We start from the raw sequence: 23,839 nt of genomic DNA on the forward strand, positions 1-23,839 counted from the left end.
TTCCACTAGCGTCAAGCCTAATCTACGAGACTTGGGAACATCGTGCAAGACCTGCGTGCGTAAGAGTCTTCGTCTGTCAGAGATGATTTATTGAAACAACCAGACACAAAATAACCATTCATTTAGTTTAGAGATACAGGCCCTTCGGTCCACCGAATCCGCGCCGACCAGCGATCCCCGCACACTAACACTATCCTACACACACACACTTGGGACAAATTATACTTTTATAACAAGCCTATGTTATAACAAACCAGTTCCTTCATACATAGAAACATAGAAATTAGGTGCAGGAGTAGAGGCCATTCGGCCCTTCGAGCCTGCACCGCCATTCAATATGATCATGGCTGATCATCCAACTCAGTATCCTGTACCTGCCTTCTCTCCATACCCAAAGGGTGGTGGGTGTATGGAACGAGCTGCCGGAGGAAGTAGTTGAGGCAGATACTATAGAAACATAGAAAATAGATGCAGGAGTAGGCCATTCGGCCCTTCGAGCCTGCACCGCCATTCGATATGATAGAAACATAGAAAATAGATGCAGGAGTAGGCCATTCGGCCCTTCGAGCCTACACCGCCATTCGATATGATAGAAACATAGAAAATAGGTGCAGGAGTAGGCCATTCGGCCCTTCGAGCCTGCACCGCCATTCAATATGATCATGGCTGATCATCCAACTCAGTATCCCATCCCTGCCTTCTCTCCATACCCCCTGATCCCTTTAGCCACAAGGGCCACATCTAACTCCCTCTTAAATATAGCCAATGAACTGTGTGGCCTCAACTACCTTCTGTGGCAGAGAATTCCACAGATTCACCACTCTCTGTGTGAAAAATGTTTTCCTCATCTCTGTCCTAAAAGATTTCCCCCTTATCCTTAAACTGTGTAACCCCTTGTTCTGGACTTCCCCAACATCGGGAATAATCTTCCTGCATCTAGCCTGTCCAGCCCCTTAAGAATTTTGTACGTTTCAGATTCAGATTCAATTTTAATTGTCATTGTCAGTGTACAGTACAGAGACAACGAAATGCATTTTTAGTTCAGTTTAGTTCAGTTCTATAAGATCCCCCCTCAATCTTTTAAATTCTAGCGAGTACAAGCCGAGTCTATCCAGTCTTTCTTCATATGAAAGTCCTGGCATCCCAGGAATCAGCCTGGTGAACCTTCTCTGTACTCCCTCTATGGCAAGAATGTCTTTTCTCAGATTAGGAGACCAGAACTGTACGCAATACTCCAGGTGTGGTCTCACCAAGACCCTGTACAACTGTACAAATGCATACACCTTCTATACAGAATCTGCGTTTGAAAAGTTTATCGTTGCTCAGTTTCCCTTCTTCAGTATGGTCATAGTCATAGAGTGATACAGTGTGGAAACAGGCCCTTCGGCCCAACTTGCCCGTACCGGCCAACATGCCCCAGCTACACTAGTCATAGAGTGATACAGTGTTGAAACAGGCCCTTCGGCCCAACTTGCCCGTACCGGCCAACATGCCCCAGCTACACTAGTCCCCACCTGCCTGCGCTTGATCCATATCCCTCCAAACCTCTCCTATCCATGTTAATAATACATGGCCTAGTTTAGAGATACAGCGCGGAAACAGGCCTTTCGGCCCACCGAGTCCGTGCCGACCAGCGATCCCCGCGCACTAACGCTATCCTACACACACACACACACACTAGGGACAATTTACATTTACACCAAGCCAATTAATCTACAAACCTGTAATTAACGTCTTTGGAGTGTGGGAGGAAACCGGAGCACCCGGAGAAAACCCACGCGGGTCACAGGGAGAAGGTGCAAACTCCGTACAGACAGCGCCCGTAGTCGGGATGGAATCCCACAGGCTCACAACTCTCTGGGTGAAAAAGTCTTTCCTCATCTCAGTCCAAAATGGCCGACTCCTTATTAATAAACCGTGACCCCCCTGGTTCTGGACTCCCCCAACATCGGGAACATTTTGCCTGCATCGAGCCCGTCCAATCCCTTAAGAATTTAATATGTTTCTGTAAGATTCCCTCTCAATCATTTTTTACACAGAGAGTGGTGAATCTGTGGAATTCATTGCCTCAGAAGGTAGTTGAGGCCACACAGTTCATTGGCTATATTTAAGAGGGAGTTAGATGTGGCCCTTGTGGCTAAAGGGATCAGGGGGTATGGAGAGAAGGCAGGTATGGGATATTGATTTGGATGATCAGCCATGATCATATTGAATGGCGGTGCTGGTGCAGGCTCGAAGGGCCAAATGGCCTCTACTCCTGCACCTATTTTCTATGTTTCTATGAAACTCGGGAGAATTAGGTCATACAGTGGAACAGAGCCTTTACTGTATATTTAACTCTTAGGGCTAACAGAATCAGGGGATATGGAGAAAAAGCAGGAACCAGGCACTGATTTTGGATGAGCAGCCATGATCATATTGAGTGGCGGTGCTTGGTCGAATGGCCTACTCCTGCACCGACTTTCTATGTGTTCGGGCGATCGGTGGTCAGCGGTGTGCGACCTCGCATCACCCGGCGTGGCTTTAATGGCCGCGGGACAATCGCCATCGCCAGCCGGGGGCTTTGACTTTGACCCTACATCGGGGGGGGGAGGGGGGGGGAAGAGTGCAGTGGAGAGAGAATGTTGCCTGGGTTTCAACAACTAAGATACAGAGATAGGTTGAATAAGTTAGGTCTTTATTCTCTGGAGCGCAGAAGGTTAAGGGGGCACTTGATAGAGGTCTTTAAAATGATGAGAGGGGTAGACAGAGTTGATGTGGACAAGCTTTTCCCTTTGAGAATAGGGAAGATTCAAACAAGAGGACATGACTTCAGAATTAAGGGACAGAAGTTTAGGGGTAACATGAGGGGGAACTTCTTTACTCAGAAAGTGATAGCGGTGTGGAATGAGCTTCCAGTGGAAGTGGTGGAGGCAGGTTCATTGGTATCATTTAAAAATAAATTGGATAGGCATATGGATGAGAAGGGAATGGAGGGTTATGGTATGAGTGCAGGCAGGTGGGACTAAGGGGAAAAAAAGTTGTTCGGCACGGACTTGTAGGGCCGAGATGGCCTGTTTCCGTGCTGTAATTGTTATATGGTTATAAGTTTTTTTGGCCTTCCATCACAGCAATGTGATGGATGTTTATGTAAATTATGTTGTGTCTTGGGTCTATTTGTTTGTAATGTATGGCTGCAGAAACGTCATTTCGTTTGGACCTCAAGGGGTCCAAATGACAAATAAATTGAATCTTGAATCTTGTTTCCACACTGTGTCTCCAAGTGCTGTAAGTACGTATTCATGCATAGAAACATAGAAACATAGAAATTAGGTGCAGGAGTAGGCCATTCGGCCCTTCGAGCCTGCACTGCCATTTAATATGATCATGGCTGATCATCCAACTCAGTATCCCGTACCTGCCTTCTCTCCATACCCCCTGATCCCCTTGGCCACAAGGGCCACATCTAACTCCCTCTTAAATATAGCCAATGAACTGGCCTCAACTACCCTCTGTGGCAGAGAGTTCCAGAGATTCACCACTCTCTGTGTGAAAAAAGTTCTCCTCATCTCGGTTTTAAAGGATTTCCCCCTTATCCTTAAGCTGTGACCCCTTGTCCTGGACTTTCCCAACATCGGGAACAATCTTCCTGCATCTAGCCTGTCCAACCCCTTAAGAATTTTGTAAGTTTCTATAAGATCCCCTCTCAATCTCCTAAACTCTAGAGAGTATAAACCAAGTCTATCCAGTCTTTCTTCATAAGACAGTCCAAATGACAAATAAATTGAATCTTGAATCTTGAATCTTGTTTCCACACTGTGTCTCCAAGTGCTGTAAGTACGTATTCATGCATGATCCGTTCCCTCTCCCCTTCCAAATCCCCACCCTGGGGCCGACCCAAGTGCCAGCAATTGAAGCGGCAATATAATAAGGTCATTGTCACCTGTCTGTGCCTTGACAGCACCGATGAAGCAGCCTTTTATGGAACTATCTCCTCTGCAAATAGCCCTTACTCACCCACTCTTTTGTTTCCTGAAATCTATTGTTACAATCCTGAAAATGCATGATCTTATCACTGGGGAACGTGCTACATTAAAATGGACAGCAGGCTGACTCCCACCCAGCATGGATGCTTCTTTTTTTAGAGTCCTGTTTAGAAAGACAAAGCAGCGCAAAAACAGCCCCTTTGGACCCCTGAGTTACATCAGTCACTGGATGTAAGCTGAAAGGAAGGGCAACCTTGTGATTGAGGCAGTGCAGCGTAGGTTCACGAGATTGATATCAATAGTCAATAGTCAATTTAATTGTCATTTGGACCCCTTGAGGTCCAAACAAAATGCCGTTTCTGCAGCCATACATTACAAACAAATAGACCCAAGACACAACATAATTTACATTTTACATAAACATCCATCACATCGCTGTGATGGAAGGCCAAAAAAAACTTATCTCTCCACTGCACTCTCCCCCCCCCGATGTCAGAGTCAAAGTCAAAGCCCCCGGCTGGCGATGGCGATTGTCCCGCGGCCATTAAAGCCACGCCGGGTGGTGCAAGATCGCACACCGGGTCTTGGTGTAAGAGCCCCCGGCGTGCGCTCGCAGAGTCCCGCAGCCATTCCAAGCCGCGCGGGGCGGTGATGTTAGGCCCTGCTCCAGGAGCTCTTCGACCCAGCAACTCGGGCGGGAGAAGTCGCCGCTGAAAAGCGGTCTTCCCTCCAGTGACCCGCGGGCTCCCGGTGCCGCCGTCCGCCAGACCCGCAGTTGCAGCCTCCGAATCTCCGGAGGTCGGGCCGCAGCAGCAGCAGCAGCAGCAGCGCTCCACCACCGCTCCACCCGCTCCGGACTCGGCCAGCTCCGCGACGGTGACGGTGAGGTGAGTCGGCACCAGAGTCCCCGGCTTCTCCTGTTGGAGGCCGCACCTCATTGCAGCCCCAACGACAACGGAGACCCGACAAGAAAAGGTCGAGTCTCTCGTGCAGGGAGAGATTTAAAAGTTGCCCCCTCCCTCCCCCCCCACCCCCCTGCACACACACACGCCCCATCAAACAAATAACAAAAACTACATAGAAACATGATCGGGACTGTCGTTTGAGGAAAGATTGAAAAGACTAGGCTTGTATTCACTGGAGTTTAGAAGGATGAGGGGAAGATCTTATAGAAACATCTAGATGCTGCCTCACCCACTGAGTTTCTCCAGCCTTTTTGTCTACCTTCGATTACCTCACCAGCGTCTCTTCTTCCTGAGGAGACTGAAGAAGGTCCATCTGTCTCCTCAGATCCTGGTGAATTTCTACTGCTGCACCATCGAGAGCATCCTTACCAACTGCATCACAGTATGGTATGGCAACTGCTCTGTCTCCGACCGGAAGGCATTGCAGAGGGTGGTGAAAATTGCCCAACGCATCACCGGTTCCTCGCTCCCCTCCATTGAGTCTGTCCAAAGCAAGCGCTGTCTGCGGAGGGCGCTCAGCATCGCCAAGGACTGCTCTCACCCCAACCATGGACTGTTTACCCTCCTACCATCCGGGAGGCGCTACAGGTCTCTCCGTTGCTGAACCAGCAGGTCGAGGAACAGCTTCTTCCCGGCGGCTGTCACTCTACTCAACAACGTACCTCGGTGACTGCCAATCACCACCCCCCCCGGACACTTATTATTATTTATTCAAATCATTTGCTATGTCGCTCTTCCAGGGAGATGCTAAATGCATTTCGTTGTCTCTGTACTGTACATTGACAATGACAATTAAAATTGAATCTGAATCTGAATCTTTTTCCAGCATCTGCAGTTCTTTCTTAAATGCCCCGTTTGGTTCGTTGTCTCCTTCTCCTGGCGAACAACGGTCCGTTCTACATTTTCCTTGAAGGATGAGAGGGGGTCTTGTAGAAACATATAAAATGATAAAAGGACAGGACAAGCTAGATGCAGGAAAAATGTTCCCAATGTTGGGCGAGTCCGGAACCAGGGGCCACACACACAGTCTTAGAATAAAGGGGAGGCCATTTAAGACGGAGATGAGAAAAAAAATTTTCACCCAGAGAGTTGTGAATTTGTGGAATTCCCTGCCACAGAGGGCAGTGGAGGCGAAGTCACTGGATGGATTTAAGAGAGAGTTAGATAGAACTCTAGGGGCTGGTGGAGTCAAGGGATATGGGGAGAAGGCAGGCATGGGTTACTGATTGGGAACGATCAGCCATGATCACAATGAATGGCGGTGCTGGCTCGAAGGGCCAAATGGCCTCCTCCTGCCCCTAGTTTCGACATTTCTATGTAAACATGCATCTACTGCTTTTTGTGTCTATCTTCAGATTGTAAAATCTTCTCTATTCTGTCCCGCAAACACTGTCAGGGCTGGTGCAACATGGATGCGATGTGGAATACATTTCTCTCTGCAAAAAAACAATCACTCTGTGTTTGCACAGATAGTTCTTTGTTCAACAGGTCTCATGATATTCATCGACAAGGGTCACGTCTGACATACACTCCTCCGCCCTAGAAATTTTAATCCATTCACAGTTCTACAGCTGATGCAATGCAGTAAAAGTCAGGAGGACAGGTTTGGAGGGGAAATGGGCCAAACGCAGGCAGGTGGGACTAGTGTAGATAGAAACATAGAAATTAGGTGCAGGAGTAGGTCATTCGGCCCTTCGAGCCTGCACCGCCATTCAATATGATCATGGCTGATCATCCAACTCAGTATCCCGTACCTGCCTTCTCTCCATACCCTCTGATCCCCTTGGCCACAAGGGCCACATCTAACTCCCTCCTAAATATAGCCAATGAACTGGCCTCAACTACCCTCTGTGGCAGAGAGTTCCAGAGATTCACCACTCTCTGTGTGAAAAAAGTTCTCCTCATCTCGGTTTTAAAGGATTTCCCCCTTATCCTTAAGCTGTGACCCCTTGTCCTGGACTTCCCCAACATCGGGAACAATCTTCCTGCATCTAGCCTGTCCAACCCCTTAAGAATTTTGTACGTTTCTATAAGATCCCCTCTCAATCTCCTAAATTCTAGAGAGTATAAACCAAGTCTATCCAGTCTTTCTTCATAAGACAGTCCTGACATCCCAGGAATCAGTCTGGTGAACCTTCTCTGCACTCCCTCTATGGCAATAATGTCCTTCCTCAGATTTGGAGACCAAAACTGCACCAAAAATCCATTCACAGTTCTACTGCTGATGCAATGCAGTAAAAGTCAGGAGGACAGGTTTGGGGGGAAATGGGCCGAACGCAGGCAGGTGGGACTAGTGTAGATGGGGCATGTTGGTCGGTGTGGGAAGTCAGGCCGAGGGGCCAGTTTCCTGACTACGGGTGCTGTCTGTACGGAGTTTGTACGCTCTCCCCGTGAGTTTACTCCGAGATCTTCGGTTTCCTCCCACACTCCAAAGATGTACAGGTTTGTAGGTTGATTGGCTCGGTATAAATGTAAATTGTCCCTAGTGGGTATAGGATAGTCTTAGTGAGCGGGTATCGCTGGTGGGTGCAGAAAAAGGCTGTATCTCTAAACTAAATCTCTCTAAACTAAATGCAAAGTGCTGAAGTAACTCACCTACTTCATGTATGCTTATTGCAAACTATATTTCAGTTTACTGCCAATTATGTCCATTTTCCGGGGCAGCCGGCAGCCTGAAGCCGCGGTCTGCAGAGTTCCAGCTGCTGCGGCGTCTACAGCCCGGGATCCCTCGTGGGGGACCCGGGGGAAGAAGAAGCCGCCATTGCCGGCCCGCGGATAACTTCTACCGCGGGCCCGGCGTGGACTTACCATCACCCCTGGAGGGGAGCTTCGACCGCCGGCCCTGCAGTCTACGGTGCTTCTGGCTGCGGCGGGGACTTTAAATCTCAACCGCCGGCCTGCGGCCTACACAATCTTGAAGCCGCGGTCTCCGGTGAGGAAAGACCGATCCTGGACTGGACTCTGGACTCTGGTCCGGTCCACTGGGGGGGGGAATGGAGGAGGACGGCCAAAATGTTTTTGTGCCTTCCACCACACAGTGATGAATGCTGTGGTGGATGTTTATGTTACATGTTGTGTCCTGTTTATGCATTTTATTATTTTGTTAACCCATCTTTATGCTTTGTATGGAACTGATTTTTAAATTATGTAAAGCACTTTGGGGTCAATGAAAATTGACTATAAATGTGCTATATAAATAAACTTATTATTATTATTATTATAATTACAATAATTAACCCATATGGGAAAGACAATTTTACTTGCTATACTTTAGTAACATGACATATATATTTTTTAAATGGTGGGTCCAGTTACCCACAGTTGTGGAATCAGGCATCAGAGGGCAATAGGTATAAGGTGAGTGGAGGAAAGATTCAACTGGAGCCTGAGGGGCAACTTTCTCACTCAGCGGATGATGAGCGTATTCTCGAAGAGGTGGTAGAGGCAGTATAATAACAACATTAGGAGTCACTTGGACAGGTACGTGGATGGGAAAGATTGATGGACAATAGACAATAGGTGCAGGAGTAGAGGCCATTCGGCCCTTCGAGCCAGCACCGCCATTCAATGTGATTGTGGCTGATCATCCCCAATCAGTACCCCGTTCCTGCCTTCTCCACATATCCCCTGACCCCACTACTTTTAAGAACCCTCTCATTTGAAAGCATCCAGAGAACCTGCCTCCACCACCCTCTGAGGCAGAGAATTCCACAGACTCACAACTCTCTGTGAGAAAAAGTGTTTCCTCGTTATTTGTTCTAAATGGCTTACTCCTTATTCTTAAACTGTGGCCCCTGGTTCTGGACTCCCCCAACATCGGGAACATGTTTCCTGCATTTTTAAGTGCCCTATCTAGCTCTCACTTGAAAGCATCCAGAGAACCTGCCTCCACCGCCCTCTGAGGCAGAGAATTCCACAGACTCACAACCCTCTGTGAGTTTTCTCCGAGATCTTTGCCTCGGCGCAGAGGGAGAACAAAGAGGGAAGAGACAGAGACTTTAAGATTTTGCCTTCCACCGCAGTGAGGAGGTGTTTGGTGAACTCACTGTGGTGGATGTTAAATTTGTGTTGATTGTGTGTTTTTGTCATTTTTTTAATTATATGTATGACTGCAGGGAAACAAAATTTCGTTCAGACCGAAAGGTCTGAATGAAAATAAACAAATCTAATCTAATCTAATCTAATCTAAAAAGTGTTTCCTCGTTTCCGTTCTAAATGGTTTACCCCTTATTCTTAAACTGTCTGTGTGTGGCCCCTGGTTCTGGACTCCCCCAACTGGTCTGCGGGAGTGAGATCATCCCGTCAACGGAAGGTTCGAGGCCCCCGACCACTGGAGGACAAGGAAGGGAAGAGGTTGAACTTTTTTTTTCGCCTTCCATCACAGTGGGGAATGTAGCGGAGTCACTGTGGTGGATGTTGATGTCCCACTTGGCGATGTTTTCGGGGACTGCCGGCGTCATCGACTGGCGTATCAGGTTCGCCGAAAGATTTTGAACATTTCGAAATCCAGTGGCGACAAAAAAAACGTCGCGACACTTGAGGAGACGCCGTGCGTCAATACGTCCTATGCACCTGCGATACGGGATGTCCCGGCTATAACGGGACAGTTGGCACACGAAAGCAAACCCAGGCCAACATTCACATTGCAAAAGAGATTAGGTGAGTTCTTGTCCAGTGGCCACAATGCAAATAAAAGATCATTTATCATCTCATGATTATTTGTGAATCCTTCTTATGTTTCTTATGCGAGACCTGGGTGTCATGGTACACCAGTCATTGAAGGTAGGCATGCAGGTGCAGCAGGCAGTAAAGAAAGCGAATGGTATGTTAGCTTTCATTGCAAAAGGATTTGAGTATAGGAGCAGAGAGGTTCTACTGCAGTTGTACAGGGTCTTGGTGAGACCACACCTGGAGTATTGCGTACAGTTTTGGTCTCCAAATCTGAGGAAGGACATTATTGCCATAGAGGGAGTGCAGAGACGGTTCACCAGACTGATTCCTGGGATGTCAGGACTGTCTTATGAAGAAAGACTGGATAGACTTGGTTTATACTTTCTAGAATTTAGAAGATTGAGAGGGGATCTTATAGAAACTTACACAATTCTTAAGGGGTTGGACTGGCTAGATGCAGGAAGATTGTTCCCGATGTTAGGGAAGTCCAGGACAAGGGGTCACAGCTTAAGGATAAGGGGGAAATCCTTTAAAACCGAGATGAGTATAACTTTTTTCACACAGAGAGTGGTGAATCTCTGGAACTCTCTGCCACAGAGGGTAGTTGAGGCCAGTTCATTGGCTATATTTAAGAGGGAGTTACATGTGGCCCTTGTGGCTAAGGGGATCAGGGGGAATGGAGAGAAGGCAGGTACGGGATACTGAGTTGGATGATCAGCCATGATCATATTGAATGGCGGTGCAGGCTCGAAGGGTCGAATGGCCTACTCCTGCACCCAATTTCTATGTTTCTATGTTTCTATGTGCCGACTTCATTTGGAGACACAGCATGGAAAGAGGCCCTTCGGCCCGCCGTGACCATGCTGACCATCGATCACCCGTTCACACTAGTTCTCTGTGACCCCACTGTCACATCCACTCTCTGCACACTAGGGGGCAGTTTTACGGAGGCCAAATCCGCTCATAAAGGCTGGCAGCATCAACACCATCCTGGCCACTCGCTCATCTCTCCGTTGCTGCCATCAGGTAGAAGGTACAGGAGCCTGAAATCTGTTACATCCAGGTTCAGGAATAGCTCCTTCCCCACAGCCATCAGGCCATTAAACATGCCATCAAACACACTCAGAACTATAACAGCCCTTTATCTGTTTATTTATGTGTGTGTATATATATATTCTATGGTTATATAGACACACTGACCTGTTCTGTATTCTTGCCTACAATATGCTGTTGTGCTGCAGCAAGCAAGAATTTCATTGTCCTATCTGGGACACATGGCAATAAAACTCTCTTGACTTGACTTGACTTGTATTTGGGATGGGGGGGGGGAGGGACTGGAGCACCCGGAGGAAACCAACTATGTCACGGGGAGGTACACAAAATTGCTGGAGAAACTCAGCGGGTGCAGCAGCATCTATGGAGCGAAGGAAATAGGCGACGTTTCGGGCCGAAACCCTTCTTCAGACTGATGGGGGGTGGGGGAAGAAGGAAGGAAAAAGGGAGGAGGAGGAGCCCGAGGGCGGGGGGATGGGAGGAGACAGCTCGAGGGTTAAGGAAGGGGAGGAGACAGCAAAATTGGGAGAATTCAGCGTTAATGCCATCAGGATGCAAGCAACCCAGGCGGAATATGAGGTGCTGTTCCTCCAATTTCCGGTGTTGCTCACTGTGGCAATGGAGGAGACCCAGGACAGAGAGGTCGGATTGGGAATGGGAGGGGGAGTTGAAGTGCTGAGCCACCGGGAGTTCAGGTTGGTTATTGCGGACTGAGCGGAGGTGTTCGGCGAAACGATCGCCCAACCTCCGCTTAGTCTCCCCGATGTAGCTCAGCTGACATCTAGAGCAGCGGACGCAGTATGTCACGGGGAGAACGTGCTATCTCCGCACTCGGAGGTCAGGATCGAACCCAGATCCCTGGCACGGTGAGGTAGCAGCACTAACCGCTGTGCCATTGTACCGCCCGAACAGTAGCTGCATTCCTCAAATTGCAACGGAGCTGTAAAACAAAGAGCTCACAGAACCGATTAAGAAAGAACTGCAGGTGTTGGAAAAATCGGACGGTAGACAAAAATGCTGGAGAAACTCAGCAGGGTGAGGCAGCATCTATGGAGCGAAGGAATGGGTGACGTTTCGGGTCGAGACCCTTCTTCAGATATTCCAGAGACTTGCGATAACCTTGAGGACATCACTGCAGTTTAATTTTACACCTAATTCTCTGTGTTACACGATAGCCGTTGTTTAAATACCTCCCGGTACTATTTTCCTGTGGAGCTGAGCTCACCCGACAGGAACGGACCCATCTGAATACAGTGTAAGCCTCCTGGCAGACAGTTGAAATAGAGATGCAACATGCCGAGGCCAGATCATTGTTCAAAATAATCCTGGCAGTTCAGATCTGATTGAGTTACCAGCTCTGGCATTTCCCACAGATGTTGGAGGAACTTCAACTGAAATCCAACTCAAAAATAGACAATTGACAATAGGTGCAGGAGTAGAGGCCATTCAGCCCTTCGAGCCAGCATCGCCATTCAATGTGATCATGGCTGATCATCCCCAATCAGTACCCCGTTCCTGCCTTCTCCCCAGATCCCCTGACTCCGCTAACTTTAAGAGCCCTATCTAGCTCTCTCTTGAAAGCATCCAGAGAACCGGCCTCCACCGCCCTCTGAGGCAGAGAATTCCACAGATTCACAACTCCCTGTGAGAAAAAGTGTTTCCCCGTCTCCGTTCTAAATGGCTTATCCCTTATTCTTAAACTGTGGCTCCTGGTTCTGGACTCCCCCAACATCGGGAACATGTTTCCTGCCTCTAGCGTGTCCAAACCCTTAACGATCTTATATGTTTTATTCAAATTCAATTCAATTCACTGAACTTTATTTTTCCGTTAGGAACTTTGGTTTCTGCAGCCTGCACCGCCATTCGATATGATAGAAACATAGAAACACAGAAAATAGATGCAGGAGTAGGCCATTCGGCCCTTCAAGCCTGCATCGCCATTCGATATGATCATGGCTGATCATCCAACTCAGTATCCCATCCCTGCCTTCTCTCCATACCCCCTGATCCCTTTAGCCACAAGGGCCACATCTAACTCCCTCTTAAATATAGCCAATGAACTATGGCCTCAACTACCTTCTGTGGCAGAGAATTCCACAGATTCACCATCTCTGTGTAAAAAATGATTTTCTCATCTCGGTCCGAAAAGACTTCCCTCTTATCCTTAAACTGTGACCCCTAGTTCTGGACTTCCCCAACATCGGGAATAATCTTCCTGCATCTAGCCTGTCCAACCCCTTAAGAATGTTGTCAATCTTCTAAATTCTAGCGTGTACAAGCCAAGTCTATCCAGTCTTTCTTCATGCCCGGTGCCTCAGGTCAGCTGATCAGCTGCTCCTTGAGGTACCAAGGTCTAAGCGGAAGCTCAGAGGGGATAGAGCCTTTTCTGTTGCTGCTCCGGCACTCTGGAACACCTTGCCGTTGCACATCAGACAGGCCCCCTCACTGTCCATCTTCAAATCCACCCTAAAAACTCATTTTTATTCTCTGGCTTTCGACACTGGCTGAGACATTGCTCCTGTTTTCAGTGCTTTTAATGTCTTTTAATTTTTAGTTTTATAGTCCTTTGTTTTACGGTTTTTAATAGTTTGTAATAACTTCTTGTCCATGAGTTCTCATGTACAGCACTTTGTGGCAACTGCAGTTGTTTAAAGTGCTTTATAAATAAAGTTATTATTATTATTATTATTTATTATATGAAAGTCCTGCCATCCCAGGAATCAGTCTGGTGAACCTTCTCTGTACTCCCTCTATGGCAAGAATAACCATATAACCATATAACAATTACAGCACGGAAACAGGCCATCTCGACCCTTCTAGTCCGTGCCGAACACATAATCTCCTCTAGTCCCATATACCTGCGCTCAGACCATAACCCTCCAGTCCCTTCCCATCCATATAACTATCCAATTTATTTTTAAATGATAAAAACGAACCTGCCTCCACCACCTTCACTGGAAGCTCATTCCACACAGCTACCACTCTCTGAGTAAAGAAGTTCCCCCTCATGTTACCCCTAAACTTCAGTCCCTTAATTCTCATGTCATGTCCCCTTGTTTGAATCTTCCCTACTCTCAGTGGGAAAAGCTTTTCCACGTCAACTCTGTCTATCCCTCTCATCATTTTAAAGAACCTCTATCAAGTCCCCCCCTTAACCTTCTGCGCTCCAAAGAATAAAGCCCTAACTTGTTCTAGCTGAATGTCTTTCCTCAGATTAGGACACTATAACAATATTCAAGAAACATTTGGACAGGTACCACGGATAAGACAGGTTTAGAGGGATATGGGCGAGACACAGGCAAATAGGACTAGTATGGATGGGACATGATGGTCGTTGTGGGCAAGTAAGAGCTGAAGGGCCTGTGCGACTCTCTGAATTACTGTAATTTCTGTTTTACTCTGTGTAAAGGCTAGTCTGTGGCGAGTATAAAAAAAAAATATTAGTGAGGAGAGCAGCTGTCTATTCTTTTAATAGCAAGCAGTTGTCTTCTAAGCCCAAATACAGAAGGCTGCGTGATCTCTTTGCAATTCGCCAGCCAATGGTGATCTGGACAAGACCACCTCCTAGGGTGGGAACCAGTAAAATACTCCTCAGGTTGGATTTCAGGACAAGAGCGGGCATCATCTCGGGTGAGAGAGAGCGGAGAGGCCACTTTGTCCCAGGGCATCCTTTTCTCTCCCCGGCGACGTGGTCTTGGGCAGAGTTCCTGAAGCATCGGCCCATAACTCCTTTCTCGTCTGTCGCAAGGAGGTGAACTAAAGCCACACGATGGAGGCCATCAAGAAAAAGATGCAGATGCTCAAGCTCGACAAGGAGAACGCCCTTGACAGAGCGGAGCAAGCAGAGGCAGATAAAAAGGCAGCAGAGGAGAGGAGCAAGCAGGTAAGAAGGAAGAACATGATTTACAGTTTATCAAATCCTTTGAGGGGATTTTGCAGTGGAGCAGACAAAACGTGGAGGAAGGAACTGCGGATGCTGGTTTACACCAAATATAGACACAAAATGCCAGAGTATTGCCCCTGTCCCACTTAGGAAACTACCAAAGATAAGACACTAAATGCTGGAGTAACTCAGCGGGACAGGCAATATATCTGGATGATGTTTCTGGTCAAGACATTTCTTCGGGCTGAACGTCAGGGGAGAGAGAAACACAGAGATAAGGAAGAGTTATTATGACCCTGTCCCACTTAGGAAACCTGAACGGAAACCTCTGGAGACTTTGCGCCCACCCAAGGTTTCCGTGCGGTTCCCGGAGGTTGCAGGTAGTGGAAGCAGATAGGGAGACTGACAAAAACCTCCGGGAACCGCTCGGAAACCTTGGGTGGGGCGCAAAGTCTCCAGAGGTTTCCGTTCAGGTTTCCTAAGTGGGACAGGGGCATAGCTCAGTGGGTTATACCTTGGGCAGAATCTCCTCAAGGTATGCCTACTTAGAGGAAGTTCTCTTCCTCTACTCTAAGTCTGAAGAAAGGTCTTGACCCCGAGATGTCACCTATACCGTTTCTCCGGAGAAGCTAACTGACTCGCTGAGTTACTCCAGCTTCTTGTGTCTTTCTTCGGTGTAAACCAGCATCTGCAGTTCCTTGGTAGACAAAAACGCTGGAGGAAATGGGCAACATTTCGTGTCGTAACTCTGAAGAAGGATTTCGACCCGAAACCTTGCCTATTTCCTTCGCTCCGTAGATGCTGCCTCACCCCGCTGAGTTTCTCCAGCATTTATGTCTACCATAGAATGCTCTGTTATATATTTGCCACAATGAACCATTAGAAACATAGAAAATAGGTGCAGGAGGAGGCCATTCGGCCCTTCGAGCCAACACCGCCATTCATTGCGATCATGGCTGATCGTCCCCAATCAATAACCCGTGCCTGCCTTCTCCCCATATCCCTTAATCCCACCAGCCCCTAGAGCTCTATCCAACTCTCTCTTAAATCCATCCAGTGACTTGGCCTCCACTGCCCTCTGTGGCAGGGAATTCCACAAATTCACAACTCTCTGGGTGAAAAAGTTCTTTCTCACCTCAGCATTTATCCCCCAGGTCTTTGGATAATTCATGACATTATTGAGAGAAAGTTCAGAAAATATTTACCAGAGTGTTTTCAGGGTTGAGATGTTTTTCGGGTTACATGGTCAGAAAAAATTGGCACTTTTCTGCTTTAATCGAGGAATTTACTGGCTGTTCTGATGAATTAGTTCAAAGTTATTAAGTGTAAATAAGGAGAAGTTGATTCTACGGTGGGAATGTTGAACAGTAGGCGGCCTCGGTGGCACAGCGGTAGAGTTGCTGCCTTACAGGCAGCTTGCAGCGCTGGAGACCCAGGTTCGATCCTGACCACGGGTGCTGTCTGTACAGAGTTTGTACGTTCTGCCCGTAACATAGAAACATAGAAAATAGGTGCAGGAGGAGGCCATTCGGCCCTTTGAGCCAGCATCGCCATTCATTGTAATCGTGGCTGATCGTCCCCAATTAATAACCCGTGCCTGCCTTCTCCCCATATCCCTTGATTCCACTAGCCCCTAGAGCTCTATCTAAGTTTTTCTTAATGTATCTTTGTAATCCTTTGTACTGTTTGATGTGTATATGGACCTGTGTCTGAAATAAAGCTTTAATAATAATAATAATAATAACTCTCTCTTAAATCCATCCAGTGATTTGGCCTCCACTGCCCTCTGTGGCAGGGAATTCCACAAATTCACATCTCTCTGGTTGAAAAAGTTTTTTCTCACCTCAGTCTTAAATGGCCTCCCCTTTATTCTAAGACTGTGTGGCCTCTGATTCTGGACTCCCCCAACATCGGGAACATGTTTCCTACCTCTAGCGTGTCCAAACCCTTAACAATCTTATATGTTTCAATGAGATACCCTCTCATCCTTCTAAACTCCAGAGTATATAAGCCCAGCCGCTCCATTCTCTCAGCGCATGACAGTCCTGCCATCGACAGCCCCTTTAGACACATAGAAACATAGAAATTAGGTGCAGGAGTAGGCCATTCGGCCCTTCGAGCCTGCACCGCCATTCAATATGATCATGGCTGATCATCCAACTCAGTATCCCGTACCTGCCTTCTCGCCATACCCCCTGATCCCCTTAGCCACAAGGGCCACATCTAACTCTCCTCTTAAATATAGCACATAGAAAATAGGTGCAGGAGTAGGCCATTCGGCCCTTCGAGCCAGAATCATATCGATTCAATATGATCATGGCTGATCATCCAAAATCAGTACACCGTTCTGGCTTTTCCCCCATATCTCTTGATGCCCTTCTCCCTAAGACAGGGGTTCCCAACATTTTTTGTCCCGTTTAATAGCAGGTAACAATGTTATTTCACTTACTTATGAACGACTAATGATGAACAGATACCGACATACAAGTACCAAACACAGTCAGTCAATGAGAAAAGATATGTATAGATCCAGTATCAACATATTTACCCCCTGGTAGGTGAAATTTAGGATTGGGATCCATTGCACGAAGAGCTAAATCTAACTCTCTCTTGAACACATCCAGCGAATTGGCCTCTATTGCCTCCTGTAACAGTAACTCTAAAGACTTTTGCCTCCATCACAGTGAGGAGGTGCTTGTTGAACTCACTGTGGTGGATGTTAATTTGTGTTTATTGTGTGTTGTTATTATTACATGTATGGCTGCAGGCAACAACATTTCGTTCAGACTCTAAAGGTCTGAATGACAAATAAAGGATTCTGCTGCAATTTCGTTCAGACTTCGGTCTGAATGACAATAAAAGGCTATCTATCTATCTATCTATCTATCTATCTATCTATCGCAGAGAATTCCCCAGATTCACAACTCTCTGGCTGAAAAGGTTTTTCCTCGTCTCAGTCCTAAATGGCCTACCCCTTATTCTTAACATAGAAACACAGAAATTAGGTGCAGGAGTAGAGGCCATTCGGCCCTTCGAGCCTGCACCGCCATTCAATATGATCATGGCTGATCATCCAACTCAGTATCCCGTACCTGCCTTCTCTCCATACCCCCTGATCCCCTTAGCCGCAAGGGCCACATCTAACTCCCTCTTAAATATAGCCAATGAACTGTGGCCTCAACTACCCTCTGTGGCAGAGAGTTCCACAGATTCACCACTCTCTGTGTGAAAAAATGATTTTCTCATCTCGGTCCTAAAAGACTCCCCTCTTATCCTTAAACCGTGACCCCTAGTTCTGGACTTCCCCAACATCGGGAATAATCTTCTTGCATCTAGCCTGTCCAACCCCTTAAGAATGTTGTAAGTTTCTATAAGATCCCCCCTCAATCTTCTAAATTCTTCTCAACTACCCTCTGTGGCAGAGAGTTCCAGAGATTCACCACTCTCTGTGTGAAAAAAGTTCTTCTCATCTCGGTTTTAAAGGATTTCCCCCTTATCCTTAAGTTCTGTGACCCCTTAAACTGTGTGTGGCCCCTGGTTCTGGACTTTTTTAATGCATTTCGTTGTCTCTGTACTGTACGCTGACAATGACAATTAAAATTGAATCTGAAATTGAATCTGAATCTGACTTCCCCCCCAACATCGGGGACATTTTTCCTGCATCTACCCTGGCCAATCCTCAAAGAATTTTATATGTTTCCACAAGATCCCCTCATCCTTCTAAATTCCAGCGAATACTAGCCATTCTTTCATCATACATCATTCCCGCCATCCCGGGAATTTACCTAATTTATCTCTGACTTATCTCAATCGTTACGATAATACTGTAATAACTCACGCAAATTATTGTGATATTCTGTGGCCTTCACTGTAACTCCTGGATGTAGTCCACAACCCGGCTCTGCATTCTCATATCCACGTCACCATCCTTTTGCAACTCTTGATGTGCACCGCCTTCCCTGTGAAATGATACGTTGTAGTTTAGTTTATAGTCGTCACGAGTACCAAGGTATAATGAGAAGTTTTTGTCCCTGTTATCCAGTCAAAGAAAGACCAAACATGTTACAATTAAGCCGTTCACATCGCACAGATAGAGGATACATTTACTGCAAGATGCAGTACAATAAACGGCTAACAGTGGCCTGTTCCCTTAATCATCGTTACTTTTTTTGCATATCTTTCATTCATTTGTTCCACATCTCTCTACATCACCATCTATATCTCTTGTTCCCCTTTCCCCTGACTCTCAGTCTAATGGGCCTGTCCCACGTAGGCAATTTTTTAGAAGACTAGACTGTCGCCACCAGGGGCGGAAAACCCGGGGGGGCCAGAGGGGACACGTCCCCCCCCATGTTTTGAGAGGTGGGCGACATTCCCACCTGGAGGATTGCGTACAGTTTTGGTCTCCTAATCTGAGGAAAGACATTCTTCATAGCAAAAGGATTTGAGTATAGGAGCAGGGAGGTTCTACTGCAGTTGTACAGGGTCTTGGTGAGACCACACCTGAGTATTGCGTACAGTTTTGGTCTCCAAATCTGAGGAAGGACATTCTTGCCATAGAGGGAGTGCAGGGAAGGTTCACCAGACTGATTCCTGGGATGTCAGGACTGTCTTATGAAGAAAGACTGGATAGACTTACGTAGAAACATAGAAATTAGGTGCAGGAGTAGGCCATTCGGCCCTTCAATATGATCATGGCTGATCATCCAACTCAGTATCCCGTACCTGCCTTCTCTCCTTCTCTCCATACCCCCTGATCCCTTTAGCCACATCTAACTCCCTCTTAAATATAGCTTGAATGAAAATGCAATGACTTGGTTTATACTCTCTAGAATTTAGGAGATTGAGAGGGGATTTATAGAAACTTACAAAATTCTTAAGGGTTTTGACAGGCTAGATGCAGGAAGATTGCTCCCGATGTTGGGGAAGTCCAGGACAAGGGGTCACATCTCTTAAGGATAAGGGGGAAATCCTTTAAAACCGAGATGAGAAGAACTTTTTTTCACACAGAGAGTGGTGAATCTCTGGAACTCTCTGCCACAGAGGGTAGTGTGTGGTATTATGCAATAATAGTGTAAGGCTGAGCAGAGGGGCACTAGGACCCTGTGTGCCAGAAGCCAGGCTCCAGTAACTGGATGTGACTGGAACCCAGGGTGTGGGCAGTTAGGGAGTTGCCTGGGCTTACACACGAGGCTGTTGCTGTTGCTGCTGTTGTACAGATTAAAGATATACTCTGTTTACGTCGTGGTACGAGCCTTATTACAAGCATAACTCGACAGGTAGTTGAGGCCACAGTTCATTGGCTATATTTAAGAGAGAGTTAGATGTGGCCCTTGTGGCTAAAGGGATCAGGGGGTATGGAGAGAAGGCAGGTAGAGGATACTGGGTTGTATGATCAGCCATGATCATATTGAGTGGCGGTGCAGGCTCGAAGGGCCGAATGGCCTACTCCTGCACCTAATTTCTATGTTTCTAACTCCCTATACACTGGCATCAGCCAATCTCTTCCCTGTTCCGCCTGCAATTGGTTCAAAACGCCGCAGCGAGACTTCTGACGGGTACCCGTACATCACCCCGATCCTGGCCTCTCTCCGCTGGCTCCCAGTACGGTACAGAATCAACTTCAAGCTCATCTTATTTGTATACAAAGCCCTTAATGGGCTTGCCCCCCCCCCCCCCCCCCATATCAAAAATCTTTTTCTTTTTTTTAATTTTGTTTTTATTAGCAGTACAGTAAATCACATTAATACATCGCATATATCTTATTACATTATGTTGTACCACTTCATTTTTTGAGCTTTAAAAAAGATGGAAATAAAAGAAGTAAGGAAAGTAAGCAAGAATCGTGAAGGTGCAGGAAAGTGTTGGGAGAAGAGAACCCCTTAGGGAAGGAATTAGAGAAGGAAGCAAAGAAAATAAATAAGACCCTAGAAAGAAAAGGAAAAAAAAGGAAGAAAGGAAAATCAATCGCTCTATTGTAACACAAAACTCCGCAAAAAAGGATATACCAACCGTGTTTTTATTAAAAAATTATTTTATACCCCCCCATTACCAGGTCCTGGTAGCCTTTATATTTTAACTTATTATTGCACCTTAGCTTGTAATAGTTCCATAAATGCAGACCATGTCTTTTGGAAGTGATCTGCTTTACCTGCTAGGAGGAGTCTCATCTCTTCCAAGTGTAATGTTTCGAACATGTTTGAAATCCACATTTTTGTTGTTGGTATTGGAGCATTTTTCCAAATCAAAAATCTTCTAACCCACCATTCTACCTCCAGGTCCCTCAGGTCGACCGACTTGGGGCTACTGATTATCCCGCGGTCATGGTTTAAGCTCAGGGGTGACCGCGCTTTTGCGGTTGCAGCACCTAGACTGTGGAACAGCATCCCTCTCCTCATCAGAACTGCCCCCTTCATCGACTCCTTTTAAATCGAGGCTCAAAACCTATTTCTACTCCCTAGCGTTTTTTGAGGCCCTCTGAGGGAACGCTGTAAACAGTTTATGCATGTATTGTTAGGTCTGTGAACCATAGTATGTATCACATTAGTACCTGCACTGATGTACAGCACTTTGGTCAACGTGAGTTGTTTTTAAATGTGCTATACAAATAAAATTGAATGATCGGCACATTTACTCCAAATGACTTTAAATTTAACTTCTGCACAATTCTTTTAACAACGAAAATATTTTTTTCCTCTGCCCTCTTAATAATCAGCTGATTTATTGTTGTTTTCTCCCTTCCCCTTCTCCACTCGATTCTCCTGGCCGCTCCCTGACAGTTAGAAGATGAGCTGGCGGCAATGCAGAAGAGACTCAAGGGTACGGAGGATGAACTGGACAAGTATTCAGAGGCCCTGAAAGATGCCCAGGAAAAACTGGAACTGGCTGAGAAGAAAGCGGCTGATGTAAGTGAAGGGCACTCACGCCATTATCCTCTGTTCGGTTCAGTTTTATTTGTCACTGGACCAAGGAGGACCCGTTGGGTCCCATCCCCTCAACGCGCGGTTGCGGGGGTGGAGGGGGCCTGCGGCGTCATATGCACACTAACCACCCCCCACACACACAGGAGGGGTGGGAGGAGGGGGAAGGTGAGACCGGGGTGAGAGAGGAGGAAGGTAGGGAAGGGGATTTATGGGAGGAGGGAGGCCCCTGATGGGGGATCGATCAGGGGGAGGTGAGGAGGGGGGAGAGAGATGAGTGGAGAGAGGGTGTGGAAGAGAGGATGGGAAGAGAGGAGGGGGGAGGAGTGAGGAGTGGGGAAAGGAGGTGGGAAGAGAGGAGTATGGGAGAGAGATGAGGGGGAGAGAGGAGGGGGATTGAGATGGGGGAGAGATGAGGGTTTGCGGGATTGTAAGTGGGCGAGGAGGAGGAGGTAGGAGGAGGGATGGGAAAGGGGTGGAGGGGGGCATTCAGGCAAGGGAGAGGAGGAGGTTGGATGAATTAGGGGGGGAAGAACGGGGGGGAAAGTGGGGTGGGGAGAGGGAGCATGGGGGGGGGAGGGAGGGGGGGAGATAGGATGGGGGAGGGGAGGGGGAGAGAGGAGGGGAAAGAGGGGAGAAGAGGGGGTTTGGAGGGAGAGGGGGGGAGAGGAGGGGGGGAGAGAGGAGGTGGGTGAGAGGTGGTAGGAGAGAGGGGGGGGGGAGAGATGAGGGAAGAGCATGGAGGGGGGAGTAGGTTAGGTCAACGGTAAGTGTTTGAGGGGGGGATATTACAAGATAAAATAAGATTTAAAGAAAGAATAAAAGGACATTGTATAGGGAAAGACAATATTATGGAAGAGTGGGAAATAGAACAGGTTGATCAGGAGATAGGATGGAAAAAGAGTTCTTAGAGTCTGGTGGTACGTGCAGCCATGTGACGGAGTGGGGACAAGAGTTCTGCGTGCTGGTGGGCTGGAGGAGAGCCTTCCGCAGAGGTACCGCCGGGGGGGGATGTCTGTTGGGGAGAGCAAGGAGACATCCCCTGCGCCGCTGGGTGGGGGATGGCTGAGATCTGTAGTGGGAGAGAGGAGAGGAGTGTTCCCCGGGGAAGAGAGATGCGGTGTGCAGGAGATTGGGGTCGAGGTCCATCTGGTAGAAGGATCCAGAGATGTGCCGGGGGAAGGCCATCGACTTGGGAGAGGAGGATGAAAAGTTTCCGAGTGAGCAGGTGGGAAGAGATGAGGTCCCAGAGGATGGGGGAGGAGTTGAGGGGTTGAGGAGGGAACCAGCGGGGGTGGGAGAGAGGTGGTGCCAGACAGGTAGGGAAAGGGAGGGGGGGGAGAAAGGTGGGGGAGAGGTAGGAATGAGGGGGGGGGGGGTTAGATGAGGGAGAGGAGGATGGGGGGGACGAGTAGGTTAAAGGTTCAGGGTCAACGGAGTACAATTAAATGTTTTTACCAGCAATTTATATTACAAGGATAAAAATAAGATTTAAAGAAAGATAAAAGTGACATTGGTATAGGGAAAAGACAATAATAAATAAAATAATCAACATATATGATGTGTTTATGAGTTCAGAAGCCTGATGGCCTGATGGTCAAAACTGATCTTAAGTCTGGTGGTACGTGCAGCCGTGCTCCTGTATCGTCTGCCTGACGGTAGCAAGGAGAACAGTCTGCGTGCTGGGTGGCTGTGGTCCTTGATGATGCTGTGTGCCTTCCGCAGGCACCGCCCGCTGGTGGAAAATGTCCTGAATGGCCGGGAGACAGTTGCCAGTGATGTGCTGTGTAGTCTCTGTAGTGGTTTGCCAGCTGTGGGCAGAACAGTTCCCGTAGCAGGCTTTGATGCAGCCCGTCGGCAGGCTCTCGATGGTGCATCTGTAGAAGTTTCTGAGGATGCCGGCGCTCAGGCCAAACTCGGGAAATAGAGCCGCTGGCGGGTTTTCTTAGCTATCGTGTCCGTGTGCAGTGTCCAAGAGAGGTCCTCAGTGATGTGCACACCGAGGAACTTGACCCTTTCAACCTCAGCATCACCGATGTGGATGAGGAGGTGTCCACTCCCCTGCTGTCCCATATCTGTTGTCTTGTTTATTTGATTTGGACCTTAGCCTTGCGAGATACAGCGCGGAAACAGGCCCTTCGGCCCACCGACTCCGCTGTGCACCAACCAGCGATCACCCAGTATCCCTACAGACTAGGGACACTTTGCAATTTAACCGAAGCCATTTAACCAGTCTGAAGAAGGGTTTCGGCCCGAAACGTTGCCTATTTCCTTCGCTCCATAGATGCTGCTGCACCCGCTGAGTTTCTCCAGCTTTTTTGTGTAACCGAGAGACCTATTCGGCTTTGGAGTGCAGGAAGAAACCGGAGCACCCAGAGAAAA

General features: G+C 47.6%; 2 protein-coding genes across 2 annotated transcripts in view; one reads left to right on the forward strand and one right to left on the reverse strand.

The window, feature by feature from the left end:
- The window catches only part of LOC129716192 (protein GOLM2-like), a 55,687-nt gene extending 37,191 nt beyond the window's left edge, over positions 1 to 18,496 (reverse strand). The window contains exon 1 of the mRNA XM_055666062.1: positions 18,376 to 18,496. The gene's annotated coding sequence lies outside the window, so the exon portion shown is untranslated. The remainder of the gene's footprint in view (positions 1 to 18,375) is intronic.
- LOC129716190 (tropomyosin alpha-3 chain-like) overlaps positions 14,259 to 23,839 on the forward strand; it is a 54,701-nt gene continuing 45,120 nt past the window's right edge. Inside the window, 2 exon segments of the mRNA XM_055666059.1 lie at positions 14,259 to 14,537; positions 21,317 to 21,442. Of these exon segments, the coding sequence (XP_055522034.1) occupies positions 14,424 to 14,537; positions 21,317 to 21,442 (240 nt within the window). The 5' untranslated portion in view covers positions 14,259 to 14,423.

The sequence above is a fragment of the Leucoraja erinacea genome, unplaced genomic scaffold (genome assembly GCF_028641065.1).
Source record: "Leucoraja erinacea ecotype New England unplaced genomic scaffold, Leri_hhj_1 Leri_183S, whole genome shotgun sequence".
Lineage (NCBI taxonomy): Eukaryota > Metazoa > Chordata > Chondrichthyes > Rajiformes > Rajidae > Leucoraja > Leucoraja erinaceus.